We start from the raw sequence: 17,226 nt of genomic DNA on the forward strand, positions 1-17,226 counted from the left end.
GGTCAGGCCTGTGCAGTCAGGCTGGCACATGGGTGTCTTGGATTCTATAAGTAGCCTCCCCTACCCCTTCCCCATGTGGCTGGAGTGTGGGATGTGGGTGGGGAGATGGTGGGAGATAAGGCCAGAAAGGGAGGGTGGGTTCAGGTTACAGTCCACAGTAAAGTGTGCAGATTTCGTGTTTTGAGTCATTGAAATGTCCCCTAGAGGTTTTTAAACAGTAATGTGATCAGCTCTGTACTCTAGAAATTAAACAGGTAGCCATGTGGGAGCAGAGAGAGATTTCAGGCAGGGAAACTACAAAGAATGGCTGGACGAAAGCAGACAAGAGATACAGAGGACTAACCGAAAGCACTGATTGTTTTCCTGATCCAACTGGGGGGACCCTGTGCCGGGGGCCCACCTTCAGAGCAGTGGCTTCACCCTCTCTAGAGGGGCTGAACTAGATGACTCCTGAGGTCACTTCCTGCCCTCGCATGCTCTGACTCTGCCCTTCACTCTTAGAAAGCAGCCACATGGGTTCCTCCCAAGTTGTGGGCAGAAGAATCTCCTCCCTCTAGCATCCTCTTGATTTTGTGCTGTATCTATGCCAGTGCCCAATGGCAATTGGAAAATCGTTTGGACGGCATTCAGTGCCATTGCCCTTGCTCCTGCCTACCCGAGCGTCCTGAGAGACAGAGCCCTTGGCAGACAAGCAGGCAGGTGGCAAGGCTGACAGGCTGAGAGAGTGCCAGTGAGCGCAGGTAGGGGCCGAGCCCATTTTAGCCCATGGGAGTACTGGGCGAATCCATAAATCAATCAACAGCATTGATATAGCATGGTTTAAACAGGTTTTTGCACCCAAAATCACAGGTAATTGAGGGGGAAAGGCTGTTTCTCTGTTCATGGAGACAATCTGTGTTTCCCCAAAGGTTTGGAAGGAAAAATTCTAGATGACGCTAATGAAATTAAAACTACCTGCATTATATGAACTGCACGAAGACCAGAGCTCAGGATTTTAACTAATAGCCTGCAGTCCTTAAGTGTTTAAACAAAGATAAACCGAGAGTGAAGCATCCACATCATTCCCGCTCACAAGGCCCCAGGGATTTCCCGTAGTGCTCAGGAGAAAATTCGAGCTGCTGCGGCCCACCTCTCCTCGCTTGTCCGCTCCATGCGTCCCCTGGGTGCTCCCCTCAGGGCCCCCGGGTGGCATGCTGCCCTAAACACAACCAGCTCTTTCCTCCTCAGACCCTACCCACGGGTCACGTCCTCTGTCTAGAATGTTCTTTTTCCAGAACTTTGAGTGGATTCATCCTGTTATTCAACTTTCTGCTGCAATATTACCTCCTTAGAGGGACTTACCTGACCGCTTTCTCTAAAATAAGACACCCCTTCCCCTCAATCCTGGTCTGTTTTTCTCAGGCAGCTTTTCCTGCTTAATTTTTCCTCGTGTGTTACTCCAAAATTGTGTTATTTATTCATCTGATTATTGTCCTCCACTCCCACTGGGCTGTAAGCTCCATGAGAGTAAGAATTTGTCTCGGCTGCTGCATAGCCTTCCCACGTAGAACAGCACCTGGCACATGGTAGGTGCTCAGCTGATATCTGTTAAACCAGAAAGCTGCCCAGTAAAGGATGGCATACAGATGAGGGAATTCCTTCCCTTCTTTCTGGATGCCTCCCACACATGTCATTAACAGTCTAATGGTGATAATATTCTAATTAATAAAACAATTAAATATTAATAGTCTTTATGCACTATATTTAACAAGATTATATAAAATATTAATAAAGTAATATATAATAAATTTAATATTTAAATGATAGTTAATAATGGTCATAATAATAAACAACCATTTATTTAGGTCTTACTACATGCCAAATACTATTAACTTCTATTCACATAATCTCATGTAATCCTCATTATGACCCTAGCAGGTAGATACTACTAGATTCTCTATTTATACTACGGGACACCATAATCAGGAAGTCAAGAAATTTGTTGACATTCTAATACAAGTTTACTCTTTATATAATTAAAATTCCAATGACCCAAACCACCTTGAAATGAACTTTGGGTAGATTTTTAAGTGTCTTGCTGTACAGGACAAAAACAGGAAAGTGGGAGGGTCACTTGGTATAAATTAGGCTTTCTAACTAGCGAATAAAATGACAAAAAGCCCTAGCACAGGCTTTGAGAAACTGTTCCAAAGCAGTAAAATGGGGTGAGAAAGTGTTCTCTACTCAGTGGTACTCATCAAACAAAACAGAAGGAGGGTTCCACTTTACTGTTTAGGAAGCCAAAGGAATGTTATCTAGATCTCCTGGAGGCCATGAGACTCATCTTACAGATGGGGAGGCCTTAGTCTAAGCCAGGCAGACACTGAAAACAATTTCCTGCAAAATAATGACTCTCCCATAAGTCTGTGGGACTGCTCGGAAGATCCTTGCGGTGCAGTGTGCTGCATGCTTAATTTGAGTTCAGAGAGACCTTGAAAAATCACTCAGGCTCATTTTCACTCAGGGCTAAATGAGGAAAAGCAAGGCCTAGCGGATGCCAGAACCGGTGTGTCAACCTCATTATGACCGCCTGGGGGTCACGTCCAGGGAACAGCAGCCACATTAAATGTTGAACTAAACTCTGAGCGCTGGATTTGGAAACCACTTTTTGTAGGGTAGCTGTTCTTCTGTTCTTTTTGCTTAGATCATAAAAGTAACTTTAACCTATTGAGAATTTTGAAGGGGCGAGGGGGGACAAATCAAACAGATTCTGATCCAACTTGGCCAGGAAAAACATAAGGGCTGATTTTTCCATCCCGGTCGTGTAGCCTGGTTGGCATTCATCCCACTCAGGGACAACGATTGTCTGCACTCACCAGGCCTGAATCCCGAGGCCCACTAAAAAGGAATTGTCCCCTCACCTCTCTGTCCTTCAGAAAAGTTGCTGAAGGTGACCATTTCTGTCTTCTCCTGGGGAATCTCTTTATCTACAGAAATCATGAAGCTGAACCAAATGTTCTGGGCTTCACTGAGGAGAGATCAGTCTTTTTAACCAGGCTCATCAAACGGGAGCCTTTTTTTTTTTCGTTCCCTGGATAATAAGCGTTGGTGGGTTAATGGGTCACCTTCAGGAGAGAGGTCAGAAGGAAAATCTGCAACGTTCAAAGCTGGCTCTAGAAATGCCAACCATCAAAGAGCACAGTAGTGGGTAGACAGTGATGATGTATAGGGAGAGCACTGGCCAGCCCCATCTGAGGGCTCGCATCTAACCTTTATCCTCAGCAAAGCCAGAGAAGGTCGCTGAATGGGGCTGACACTCAGCTCTGTGGGGCCCTGGTGAGGAGCTGGGGGGAAACCCTGGTGCCTGGGCTAGGGGGCTCCTTTTCACTGAGGGAGGATTGTGTTCTGGCTCCTCGCAGACTGACGTCGCAAGTACTTTGAACACTGAAAAGAACAAAAAAAGCAAACAGCCACACACAAAAAAAGGGGGGGGGGGGGAGAAGGAGAGCTAGAGAGATATCAGCAGGGGTAGTTAGTAAAAAGGGGCCCGGGAGACAGAAAAGCTTTTGTTCCCCAGGGCTCGTTTCATGTAGGCTGAGGTGGAGGGCTTTGAAACGAGACGGGTTTAGGAAGGAGTTGCTAGGGCGCAGGAAGCACCGCTGTCAGCCTGCTTTGTGACTCCGATGGCTTTAAAACTTAGGTTAATCTTTAAAAGAATTTATCTTTTTTTCCCCGGATTTTTATTTTAAAGGGGGGGAAAGGGGGAGTGGAGTAAAGTTGGGACCGGTTCCCCACTTGGTTTTATTTTCTACCCTTTCCGATAATGTAAAGAGAAATGATCACATTACAAGTTCTTTGTCAGGAACGTCCTGAAGTTAAGGAGTGGGCGGGGCATCTTAGTACCTTGGCCGACTAGCCAATGGCGGCGCGGTATGCAAATACGGCAAGTGAGGGGCCCGCCTCTATCAAAACAGTGAGCTCAGAAGCCTGGCGGCGCAGCCGCGCGGAGCTCTGCGCGCTCGACACCCCGCGCCGCCCGCGGCGTCTCGCTTCCAGTTAGCGCCGCACTCGATGGGGGCGCGGGCGCGCCGGGGCTTCCTGCAGTCCGACTAGTGCGCAGGAGAACCGCTCGGTTCACCGCTGTCGAGATGAAGTATAAGGTAAGAGAGTGCTTCTGTGTGTGTGTGTGTGAGTGTGTGTGAGTGTGTATGAGTGTGTGTGTGTGTGTGAGTGTGTGTGAGTGTGTGTGTGTGTGTGTGTGTGAGTGTGTGCGCGCGCGCGCGGTCCCTGCCGTCACAACTCCGCGGAGCCCCCCGTGCGCCCGGGAGAGTTCTGAGATGGGTCTCAGGCTCAGGTTGGCATTCAGACTGGCAGAGCCCCAGCCTCTAAGCCCCACTCCTGGTGCTGCCACCGTCCACCCGCGTCCGCCTCCTCTGAAAATTTTGGAGGATTCCGTCTGAGCCGGTCTGTAGCTGCCGCGGCGGATCGGCTGATCGGGGGTGTCTGACTTAACGGCGGGTCTCCTGTTCGCCCCGGTCCCCGCGGCTCCCCCGGGCCTGGCTCCGCCGGCCGTCTCGGGGAGCCTGGGAGAGGGACCGAGACAGGCATCGGAACTGCTGGCTCTGCAGCAGCGTTCAGCCTTCGCTTCAGGCGTGTGGTCTGGGAAGCAGGTCGCCATGTGTGCATTTGGTGGGAGAAATGAAGAGCCCCAGGTACTGTTATTATACAGCCGATGATGGAAAATGTTGACATCCTTAAAGGACGCTGGTTGTAAAAACGAATGGGTGTTTGCCATTTCTTGAAAGCACTTTCATTGGCATTCGAGTGGACAGAGGGTCCGGAGGCTCAGGCCAGTGTGTTGTCCCTGAAGCTTACTGAGTGCCCGTGACACTTCGGCAGCACTTTCCCAACCGTGCATTTACACCATGGTTTATGTGTTTATTCTTGGCAAAAGGATTATAACTTGCTCGGCAGGTCCGTTTTGAAGTCGCCCCCGGGTCCGGGAGGCAAGCAGCTACCAGGGACACTGTACAGAAGCAGGTTGCAATGAATAGGGCGTGGGTTTTCCTTGGAGAATGAATACTTCTAGAATAGACACAACTCCTAGTGCTTCTAAATGAAAGTGCTATTATTAAAATGAATGCCGGCCAGGTGGCTATGCTTTTGGACTGACCATTTGTATTACCTGCCCAGCCTCCAGGATTGTGCTAGCTGGGAGCTGCTTTGCTTTCTCTCTGAATTATCTAGCTTCTGGCCCATCCCTTTTTAGTGTGATGTTGTAAATACTTGGTTCTGGCTAATAGCCATTGGCTAACCTCAGTGATAAATCTTTTTGCTCAAAAATTGTAAATCTTATGCAAAGCTCTAAATCTAAACGTCCCAAGCCTTTGTTTATAAAGTATGAGTTATAGTTCTCCCTGAAAAGGTTACCACCATCTGGAGACGCAGGTATCAGTTATCACTCTACTATCAGCTTTCCATTATCTGCCTGGGCAGAAAGATTAGAGGAATGGGTAATCCTGAAGATTCTTAATATTTGACTCCAAGATGCAGCCAGAAACAAATCCTTCTACCCAGCGGGAAAGTTCTCTTTCTTGATGCCACGCACCCCACATAGCCAGTTTTCTTTTTCAGAGCAGTGATGGGACTAGATAGTGCTTAGCCTGCAGTGAGTCTTTGCCCCTCCTGTCCCTATCACTGAATTCCTTTAGTTTGTAAAAATTGGCTTGTGGGGGGGAAAAGAGAAAATATGTTCATACATTTATTAGTGGAAAGTATAAATGACTGAAGTTGACAATGAGTGCTGCAATCTAGAAAGTGACAAAGTTGAAAGTCACTTTTATTCAGTGACCTCATCACGTTTTGTTTTACTCTGACGGAAAGAAAGCATCATAGCAACAGATGATGTGTAGATTCCGACTGGCATTCATGGAGAAAACCTGCCTCTGTGCTGGCTCTTACTAGTGCTGAGTACCCTGCCAAGTGATGTAAATACATGATTTTTATTAGCTTGTGGGCACCTTCACCAGAAGAAAATACTGACTTCTCCGGCTGACCAAATGACAGATTGACACCTTGTGGTGACTATAAAATGAGCCAATAGCTGAAGCAATCTACTTTCCTTTCTTATAAGCCTATTTTATCCCTAGTTAATAAGAGACGACTTCGAGAGGATTTTGTAATTTTAAGTGGGAGATGACACAAAGGTAGAGGAGTGATAGGTAATGTTTCTTAAGACTTACTGCGACAATACAGCATTGTCATCTTTAACTCTCCCAATCACTCTAGGAGGTGGGTATGACTATACTCATTTTCAAATGTGGAAATTATGGCACAGAGAGGCTAAGTAACTTCTCCAAAGTGATACAGCTAAAAAGTGGTGGAGCTGGAATTTGAACCAAGACTACCTGGTCCCAGAACTTAGGACCTGAAATCACTATTAAAGAAAAAGAAAGAACCATCTGTGACTTCTCGAAAATGTCCTATGCGGCTGGTGTTTTCTTCTCCCAGGAAATTTAAGGCTATTTCATTGCAACTATCCCTGCAGGTTAGAGTCCTTTTTCTTTTCGGTGGTAGCTCCTCAAAGCAAAGTGAAATGCATGTTTTGCAGTTATTTGTTTAAGTTGAGCCACTTAGGTAGTAAAAAGCCAGATAATTAGCCTGGCTGGGGTGGCTCAGTGGTTGAGCATTGACCTAGGATCCAGGAGCTCTCGGTTCGATTCCCATTCAGGGCACATGCCCTGTTGTGGGCTCAGTCCCCAGTCGGGGGCATGCAGGAGGCAACCGATCAATGATGACTCATCATTGATATTTATCTCTCTCTCTCTTTCTCGCTCCCTCTCCCTTCCTCTCTCTGAAATCAATAAAGATATATTTTTAAAACAAACAAACAAAAAAACAGATAATTATTAGACTGTAAAATCCTGGAGTCAGGAATTCTCTTTAAAACACTGTGTTGCACTATATACTGTTAGCGCAGACTTAAAAATGTTCACTGGGAGATTTGTAATCCAGCCACTATAAGATTTTGTTAAACTAGATTATCTGGTTTGGCTACTTCAGGGATCCTAACTGGACAACAACCAGACATGCACTCATTTTGCACTTATACTCAATTCAAGGTCAGCCAGCCATGTATTTACAATAATCTTGAGAATTGTGGAATGTAAGCTATTACTTTGGTAAACATTTTTGGTTAGCACCTACCTAGTCTATCTTTATTTCTTTGTATGCTTTTTTATTTGTTCATAGGAAGGCTGCAGTCACTTTCATATGTACTTAATATTCCATTTCTCTTAAAGAATTCAGTCTGAGGTTCTGTAATAATAAATGGTGGTGGGGGCAGTGTTACTTCCACACAGAGCATGTTCTGAAGTAGGGGAAAGGCCTGTGGCTTGCTCGGTGAAGGCATCTCTCTTGAGGGTTTGAAGGTGGAGGCTATTGTGGCTGCTGTCTGCCAGGAGGGTGACTGAAGGGCCAGTGCTCAGCTGTGTTTGAGCAGAGACTGGAGACCGGCCCATTTTGCATAGGCCCAGGCCTGGTCAGTGCTCCCAACAGGCACTGCTTGTCTGATCTCTAGTAGCTGAGCAGCTTTTGTGGCTTTGCCAAATTTCTGAACCCTATTTGCCTCCGTTACAATTCTAAATTATTTATCTAATCTACCATTCAACAAATTTATTCTTAAATGCTTGGACTGAAGCTTGAGAAAAAATAATTGAGAGTCTTCGGTTTAGTCAATGTGGTCATTTATGACCTATATGATTGCCAGTTATTTCCTTGCTTTGACATTTTGGTTTTAAATTCTTTATTCTCTTCTAGATGATTTGATTCCAATTAAAATTAGAAACTCCTTCCCTTCTTCACTTTTAAATCTCATGTGAGATCTATAGATTTAAAAGCATCCAAAAAATGCTTTGACAAAGCCTCACTTGATTATTTGTTTTATATTATATATTTATTGAGCAAACCATTTTTGGAACTAAATGACTTACCTACACAGAGATGAAAGTCTTTGTAGATCTGAAGATGTTCTGGTAACACCAAGTTGCACAGTGGGGGACACACAAAGAATGCCCTTAGCATCTTTTCCTTCCTTTCCGTATACATGGGTTCTCTTCTCGGAATGTATCAGTGGCTTCCTGTCTGCACCTCTCCCCCAAAGACTTCTAAAGCAACTTCCTCTCCACTTTTCAATCCCCTTTACAAATTCCCTCCCTTTTTCGACCTCATTGTCTCTCATTTTTTCATTCAAGTATTCCTTATGCTTCTCTAATAGCTGACTTCTATAGGGCTTGCCTCCCCAACACGCACAGACATGACACCCTCAAAGCACACCCCGTGCCCCCACCTCTCTTCTCTCTTTTGACTCTGCTATGGGAAATCTTGGTCTCCTGATGCTCCCTAATTCATTTGCCACTGTGTCTTTGCACCTGTGTGACTTGGTTAGTCTGTCACTTCCCACAGGTCAAGTCTCCTCATCCATCCGCTCTATAAAGCAATCAAAAGCCCAAACTTTTGTCTCTTTGAGTGTCTGTAATCCCTACAATAGGCTTTTTCACCTCTGCCCTACTGTGATAGCACTACCTAACTTATTAACCCCTTCCAATCAAATTACTATCTAAATGATACCTGTAACTCACATAGGTTACCCACTGGAGCGGTCTGTCATCTTTTTTTTTATTAACATTCAATGTTATTTTGTATTAGTTTCAGGAACAGGGGGTTGTCCAGCTTTAAGCCCCATTGAACACAAGAAATAAAGAAATAAAGAGTGACCCTCATTTGTATGTAGAGGCAGATTGATATACACATCACTGAATACAAAGTATGATCTAAGATCTGTTGCCTTGAGGTGGTAGGGCCTTGGTCTTCTATGTTCTTGTAGTAGAAACAAGATAGAGTGTGGGCTTTGGGGAAAGACATTCTTACTTCTGGGAACTTAATGCTCTGTAACCTTGGGCAAGTTGAGCTCTCTGAGCCTCAGTTTTCATATCTGAAAATAGGAATAGTAACTGCCTCATGCTATTGCTCTAAGGCCTAAACAAGAAAATATCTGAATATAAAATACTTACCATGACTCCTGGCATATAGTAAGTAGGCAGTGCCAGTCAGCTCCAGCTCTCCTTGTACTGTAGGTGCTCCATAGATGTTGGAAGGATAGTGTGACAGAATTAAGACTTGGTGACAGAATTATGTCAAAATCCTAGTTACTAGGTTAAGATGGTTGAGTATTGTTGAGTATTTCATGTGCCTGGATGTGTATTGTCAGAACGCAAATGCCACACATAGGATATCACCAGCACCCATATGTGTCCTCTTCATAATATACTAATGACTTGGTATCTTCAGTGCTATTAATGAGACTCGATCTTCGTATAATGACAGGACCTTGCTCATAGTACGTACTCAACAACTACTGAACTGAATGTTGAATTACATAAAATACTTATACAAATAGACATTAAAAATGTCTTAATGCTGTATGGCATAGTGGAAAGAACATGGGCTTAGTTTCAAATAGCGCTTTGGTTACTTTCTAACAGCATATAGGCAAGCTACTTCAGGCTTCTGTTTCCTCGTTTATAAAAATGGGATTTATTAAATACCTGTCTTATCAGATAGTTGTAAGGAAATAAGATATGAAAAAATCTTTTTCAGCTTTTAGCACATAGTAGGCATTTAAAAATAATAACTATTATGATGCATTATAAGATATATACACACAGATATATAAACATAGATATACAAGCATTATATAGATAAAAATTTAAGAGGAAACATTCACTAGAATTGTTCTCCCAAAACAAAAATATTAGTGAGGAAAAGAAAAAAACCATTTTTAAAAATCAAAGGTGAAATGCAAAGGCGGTGAGTTGGGGCTACAGCAGTTGAGGGTAAACTGTACCCCTTATCCTATGGCAGTCAGTGTGAGTAGGTGGAAAGTAAGAAGTCTTGGTTATCTATTTTTAGATCACTTTAGGGTTAGCAAGAAACCTAAACAAATTGGTTTCAAATGCCAGCCTCTGGGACCATGGCATTACTCTGCAGTAACATATAGGCTTAATTATCAAGCCTCCTTGCCAAGATAAACAAACAGGGCCACTGGGAAGAAATACTACATTTCCAACTTAAAATGCCAGAGAATAGCTGCTGGTTTCCTAGGCAATGGATGATTGCAAAGACTATGAGCTTGGAAAGGGGGCCCCTCCCCCCCCAAAACCTGTTTATACTTTGTCAACAACACCCCCCTCCATCTTATTTACTTTGAGCATTCCAGTCGTCTCCCTGCGGTAATTCTTGCTGGCTAATGAAGACTCTGCGTGCCTGGGGAACATTGCAGCCTCCCCCCAGGGCTATCTTCCAGAGGAATCTTCATTTCTAGATAAACGGCCTTGTGGGTGACCTTTTCCACCCTTCACTGCCAAGAGTGATTTTTTAGAACGTAGTGTTAGTGGACAGTGTGATCTAGGTGAATTGAGGCCTGGACTTTAAGGAAGACAGAACAGGCACTCTAGACAATGTGAGTGCTGATGGCATAGGATGGTGATTTTTTTGTGGTTAAGGTAGAAGGTAGGGCAGCTGATTATAGAGATATTAAAATTGCCAGCAGAATGTTTTCAATATACGCCTGGGCCCCACCCTGGATGGCTAAATACCAGTTTATTCTTTAAAAAGAGTGAGTCCCCTCCCCCCACCACCTACCTCCCCAACCATTAATGGTGCTAAATGGTGTTTAAGTAGATAGTCCTTACTCAAAGGCTGGGTCCGCTGATTTGGAGGTGTCTTACTTCTTTGTAAATCTTGGTGTATATGCTGCAAATGAGAATTCCTCCTGATATTGCTAATATGTCAAGGTCATAGTTATAAGATGTTACCAAAAAGGTTCCGTATGTGGAATGCTGATGTTTATGCTTACCAGAAATAAAGATTGAGCAACTGTGAATATATAAAAGTGCAAGCATTGCACAAAAATGTTTGATAGCTCCTTTTGAATTTAATGCCTTTCTTTACTCTTCGTGTGTGTGTGGAGAGGGTTATTTGTGAAGCTTAATAGAAAGTTGCAGCAACCAGAAGGCATATAAGGTTAAGATTTGAACCAGATCTTTCTGTTTATTAAAGCAATATGTATTTAGACAGGCTGATGTGTCATTCAGTTTTTCCTAATTCCTCTTAGTTATGTGGAAACCCTATGGTATCTCTTATATGCATTAGCCTTAACTTCACTGATTTGTGGTAGTCAGATTGCTACCCTTAACTTAGTGCTTCACCCCACCTCACCTCCAGGAGATGTGGCTGGCTCCTCCAGGCTTTTCTGTCCCCAGGCTCTGCACTCTACTGAAAGAATGAGCTTGGATACCCCAAGCTCCCAGCTCCCCACCCCCACTAACCATAACAAGCAAAGCCAGCACACTGGGAAGGCAGTAAAGTGGACTTCCAGACACTTTGGACTTGGCATTCGAAGTCTTTAGTATCTAACAGTACATGTTAGTAATCTGTCAATGAGTTTTGGGGGAGGAGGGTATGTTGCTAATCTTTTGTGGTATGACTTAGAGTTTGGCAGAAAGTGAGTTAGTGGACCAGCAGGATTTCAGTACTATCACAACAGTACTGGCACAGCAGCATTTTGAGTTCCTCTTTCCCTTGAGCGCTCCCCTGGGATAGAACTTCCATGTTATTCTTTGATTCTCCAACATTTTCAACAGAGCTAAATGTGGTGAGCACACCCTTGAATGGGAGTCAGGGGCGGCAACAATAGGAGTAGAGTTAGCCCAACAGCCCTTCTTCTCTTAATAACCCCATTCGCTGTGCAGCTGGAATTCTAGACAGTCTCAGAGAGGCCCAGGTGCCTTTGGAATATATCTCATTTCCTTGTTAAAATCATCTTGCCATTTAGAGAACATGTCCGTTGACTGAATCAGGGACTCTTATCAGAACTTACCTTTTTTGTCTCAAATCCTAAATTCAACCAAGGCAGGCCTGTTAGCAAGATATATACTTGCATGCCTATCTGTTGTTCTTAGTTTAAAATATAGGTAATTTCTGTGGGAGTGTACCCATGTTTCAAAAACCCTAAAAATGGGACATATGGTCTAACAATGGGAAGGATATTTGAAACTGGGACTGTCTTGGGAAGCTCAGGAACACATGGTCACTCTGGGCCATCAACATGAGCTGCTCCAGCGATCAGTCAACTGTCGAAGGCCCTCTCCCTTTTCCCTTATGTCAACCTCTTGAGAGGAAATTATCTAAGAAGCTTTTTATAAGTGGATGCAGACAAGTTTTTCATATAGAGTCATAAATAACATTTACTTGTAAGTAATAAGGTGGTCCTTTTCTTTTTCCTTGCAGAGATAGGCATCTTTAGGAGTGATGGAAGCCTGTTTTGCAGTGTGGGCTTGTGCAGAGAACACCTGAGAGCGTTAAGCAGCCGGGGATTGTATTTCAGTTGTTCTTGTTTCAACCTGGCTGGTAGCTCCGTGCCTCATAGCCTGCAGCGTCTGCCCAAGCCTCCTGCTCCCTTATTAAGATCTTAATTACAGACGCAGCTTACTTCATTGCTGGAGGGAAAGAATTTAGTTTCTCTGAACTGTGTCTGTTTTTTGGTGTGGCAGGTGTAATCATGATGAGATCATTGCTGGTTTATTTTCTTTTCCTGGAGGAATTTTTTTTGAGGGGGAGGAATACAGTGCTTAAGACAATTTCATGAGTTCATAACAGTGCAGTAATAACTGAGCTGTGATTTTATAGAGACCCTTTCTTACGAAGATAGCAGAGCATTTTGCATATATAATTTCATGACTCTTCCTAATATTATGATAAAGAACATGTTCATTACCCCCATTTTGTAGACGGGAAAACAGAGGCCCAAAAGGCAGTGTGATTTCTTTGTCTTTCAATTTGAGGACCGAGACTAGACTCTGTTAGTGCAGTTTAGTGTCGAATCCTCTGTCCAGGATTTCTCAGCATCGGCACTATGGACATTTAGGGCCGGATAAATCTTTGTGGTGGGGGACTATCCTGTGCCTTGCAGGGTGTTTGCCAGCATCCCTGGCCACTGCCCACTAGTTACCAGTAAAACACACACCCCCCCCCTCCAAAATGTCTCCTAATATTGCCCAGTGTCACCTGAGAAGACAGAATCCCTCTAGCTAAGAATCACTGGCCCAATCTCCCCAACTTTCTTCTGCTTAAAAATAATGGCCTTATTGGTTTGATATGATAGAAGCACAAAAATACAACCACAGAACTGTTTGCCATAATTTTACTGTAACCAAGGCTGAGCTTTATGTAACAGGTCCTAACCAAAAGGAAACTTCCCCTTGTACACTTAGCACCAATTTGTTCAAGCACATACCACAAAATACTAAGAAGCAGGAGGTCTCTCTCAGGTTACATGCAAAACCATCAGGCCAGAGGAAGACAGACTTCAGAGACTTAAGGTGGAGACTCTCTGATGTGTGTGTGTGTGTGTGTGTATTCATACATATAATGCATTTAGAACTGGGCCTTAAAGAAAACTATTTTATTCTCATAAACTGGTATATAATATCTACACGTGGGAGCTTATCTATATACACAGCCATTGGACAATTTCATCCGGAGGCTTATTTCCGTTCCCTTTGCTCCTGCCATCTTTCTCTCTTCTAGCTGGAAGCTATAGCATCTAAAGGTTGTTTCTTTAGACAACTCTGCAGTTGCAATGGAGACGCAGCACCCTCTCAGCCAAGTGTACCGAGCCATGTTTTAGAGCTCGCTGAGGACCTCACAAGTTAAGTGGGATCATAGCAATCAGGCACCAAACCTAGGTCAAGGGATGTTTAACAGAGTGCCAGCGAGCGCTGGCATCCAAGCTACAGCAGTCGTGTTCTGGCTGGGTGCCAGGCGAGGGTTGCCAGGATGTAGACATATTTCTATTGGTATTGTGTTTAGAAATGGTACTGTATCGTATTGCATTTAGATATAAATTCAGACCTTGGGGACTGCATACCTTGGTGCAAGTACTTTATTAGATGTTCTAACTTGTGTGTTTTGACTTTTGAGAAATGATGTCGTTTTTGGAAATATACTCTAATATAATGGAGTGGAGTCTCCTATTCCTTTATAACAATTCTCTTTTCGCTTCCCTAAGTACCTGGATGTTGGAGGGATTTGTCTAGACAGGCAGATAGATGTGATCCGGTGCCAGCACTGTAATGTTGGCTGACATCCAGATGGTTGTTTTATTGTTAATAAAACCTATCTTTTGGGTGAGTGGGTGTCAGGCCTTCATCATTATATGGCGCCTGTCAGATTTATCTAGGGACAGACCCTGAAAAGAGTTTGTGCCTGCCCCATGTTTTTGATCTTTTTGCCAGTAAACTATACTTAAATCTATCAAAACCAGGCAACCTGGGACAAAGGCTTCCTGGCAACAGTACTAAATTCTAAGATGGAGACGCTTCTCAGGAAGCACATCCTGGCCCAGTGGAAAAAATCCTAGATCGAGAGGGGAACCAGATGCTAGTTCTGGCTCTGCTGCTAATCTAACAGGAGACCCTCTGGGCTGTAAAACAAGAAGATTGGGTTAAAGTGATCTCTAAGATCCCTTCTTAGTCTGAAATTCTCGTTTAGTTGGTTCTGGTCAAGCTGTGGGTAACTTCTGGTTCTAACACCCACAGAAGCCTCCGTGTCCTTCCTTAAGACCCTCAGGATTGCTTAGACCCATCGCAAAGACCACAGAAGGGTGGGAAACTGAGCTCTTAAAGACACATATATATTTATGATCATCAGACTTGTAAGGAAAAAGCTAATTTACTTTTCTCAAATACTGGCAGCACTCAAATCCATCTTCCATGAGTGGCCAAGAAATGAGAGAAGGGGACTGTGAAGTTACACGCGTACTCCCACGTGCACACTGACCCACCAATCCCCTTGTCACTGTTTTTCTATGAAAGAGAGAGTTTGCTGTAAGCTCTTGTTGGTTTTGTAGTAGGTAAATAAACCCCAGCATATGAATGTTTCTGTCCTGTATCAACCTTAAATCAAGGGAGGATTGACAACATTAGTTCCAGTGCATGAAAACAAACCCAGTATATAAAGAAACACTTTTTAAAATCTCACATCTCTGCTGTCCATACCATGTTACCAAATCTGGCCAGACAGTAATTTCTCTCTGAGATCCAAATATCTAAATTTATGAAGAGCGTCAGGCCTTCTCACCAATTCTTAAGAAGTTGGCATATGAACCACCAAAGTAGTGCTGGGTTCTAATGATCCCTCACTGAATAGAAATAGGTCCATATGGAAGAGATGTTAGATTCCCAAGCCCGGGAGCCTGGTGGGCCACCACACAGGGCGCACCCCATCGGCGCATGTGGGGGCTGCTGCACATCAAAGGGGACCTTTGGAAGGCAAGTGTCTGATGTCACATTCTTAAAGCATCTCCCATTCAGAGATGCACAGAGAATGCTATGGCTAAAGTTCACAAGGCTGGAAAATCTAAGAAACCTTAAGGATTTGTGGCAGAGTAAATGACATGAAGAATCAAAGAAGGTCCAAGATACTCATATAAGCTTTGTAGCCATCATAAGAGAAGCACATTCCAGAAAATAAAAATCATTGGCTGAAATGTGGTCCAGATGCCGGAGAGTCTTTGGTGGCACAGATTGTGCACTCGTCACGTGATCAGCAGCATGATAAGGCACTTGTGGGGCCAACACAGATCCTACTGCTGCCTTTCTGTGACTGGTTCAGATCACATGAAAGTGTGTCAGATCGCAATTGATAAATATCACTGAGAAACCCCTTGGATGTGCTGTGTACCACATCTTCTAACTTATGAACTTGAAAGCTGTGCGTCTACTACTCAACAATCTCAAAAAGATTGTTAATTCCACATTCCAGACCACCCAATGAAAGTACCCAGGTGTAAACCAAGTATTCCAAGAAGCACAATCCAGGCGCTCATAGATATCCATGTGTTGTGACTACGGCTGATAGATATCCATATGTTGTGACTACGGCTGTTTCCTTCTCTTGGGAAATCCCACATCTCCCTATATCCTAAAGGTGATGGTGGGCAGAAGCCAAAGTGGTCTGACGACCACAGCCTGAAGCTGATTTTTTTTTAAAATATGTTTTTATTGATTTTTAGAGAGAAAGAAAGGAAGAGGGAGAGAGAGAGATAGAAACATCGATGAGAAGCATCAACATTGATCAGCTGCCTCCTGCATGCCCCCTACTGGGGATCGAGCCTGCAGCCCAAGCATGTGCCCAGGCCAGGAATTGAACCAGGGACCTCCTGGTTCATGGGTTTAAGCTTACCCACTGAGCAACACCGGCTGGGCCTGAAGCTGATTTTTGTCAGCAGATTCAGAAGCACACAAGCCTTTCTCTTCCTCTGTGTCCTCAGGCTGACCCTGATGTTCATCCTTCAGCCAGTTCCTTTTGGACTGATTTCCTTCTGTATTGTGTCTTTTTCTCACGATCTGGCCTACACAAAGTGTGTGTGAGTGTGTGTGCTTCTGTGTGTGCTTCTGTGTGTGTATGTGCCTCTGTGTGTGTGTGCTGCACACCCTGCCAGATCCCAAGGCTAAAGTTCGGGGGGTTGGGTACAGGAAAGTCATGTTGTTGAGAATGTGGCAGTCCTGAGGCTGTGGCAGGAACTCCAACATGACAAATATAGAATGAAGTAAAAATAATCAGAGGAAGTTGGGCCATTGATGATGCTATCAGTCCAAGGGGGGAGGACACACCAGCCATTGTGTCTGATTTCTCTTCAAAGAACAGCATGAATGGTCATGGAAAATACAAGTCACACCTCTCTGTATTTGGAATAGTAGATAGTTGCCCTGGCAGCAGGAGTAATAAGCTTTCTTGACATTTCTATAGCAGCGGGGGGAAAGGGCAGGGAAGAGTGGGGGGTGACGTAGGAGTTATCATGTGACCCACAGCTCCCTGTACCCTGTACAGTATTTTCTTCCCACTCCTCAGGCATAGCTTGGGAACCAGGAACAGCAAAAACCAAATGTTCTGGCAAAGTATGAATGTGCTCAGTCACCTGCTGCCAGCTGTGGGTTGTACCATTGAAAGGAGAAAGGCTCTTATAGAAAACATTGTATTTAATCTGGCTGGGATGGTCAGTTCCTCTTGGCCTTCCTGTTTGCTTGGTGGTTGTGGACACTAGATTCAGGCTCCCCATCTACTCCATTATCCGGTTTTAATAGGGAGGGGCGGGCAATTCACTGCTTGCTGTCTCCCACATTCTCT

The 17,226-nt window shown here is 44.2% G+C and overlaps 1 protein-coding gene across 2 annotated transcripts in view; it reads left to right on the plus strand.

The window, feature by feature from the left end:
• The window catches only part of NEDD9 (neural precursor cell expressed, developmentally down-regulated 9), a 110,789-nt gene that overhangs the window by 63,931 nt on the left and 29,632 nt on the right, over window positions 1–17,226 (plus strand). Inside the window, exon 1 of one of the 2 annotated variants that reach the window (XM_087820641.1) lies at window positions 3,977–4,139. The exons of the other annotated variant lie outside the window; for it this stretch is intronic. Coding sequence (XP_087676767.1) covers window positions 4,128–4,139 — 12 coding nt within the window. The 5' untranslated portion in view covers window positions 3,977–4,127. Of the gene's footprint in view, window positions 1–3,976; window positions 4,140–17,226 lie in introns of those variants that run through there. 2 annotated transcript variants of the gene reach the window in all.

Source organism: Miniopterus natalensis, chromosome 9 (genome assembly GCF_054644295.1).
Source record: "Miniopterus natalensis isolate mMinNat1 chromosome 9, mMinNat1.hap1, whole genome shotgun sequence".
NCBI classification, from domain to species: Eukaryota; Metazoa; Chordata; class Mammalia; order Chiroptera; family Miniopteridae; genus Miniopterus; species Miniopterus natalensis.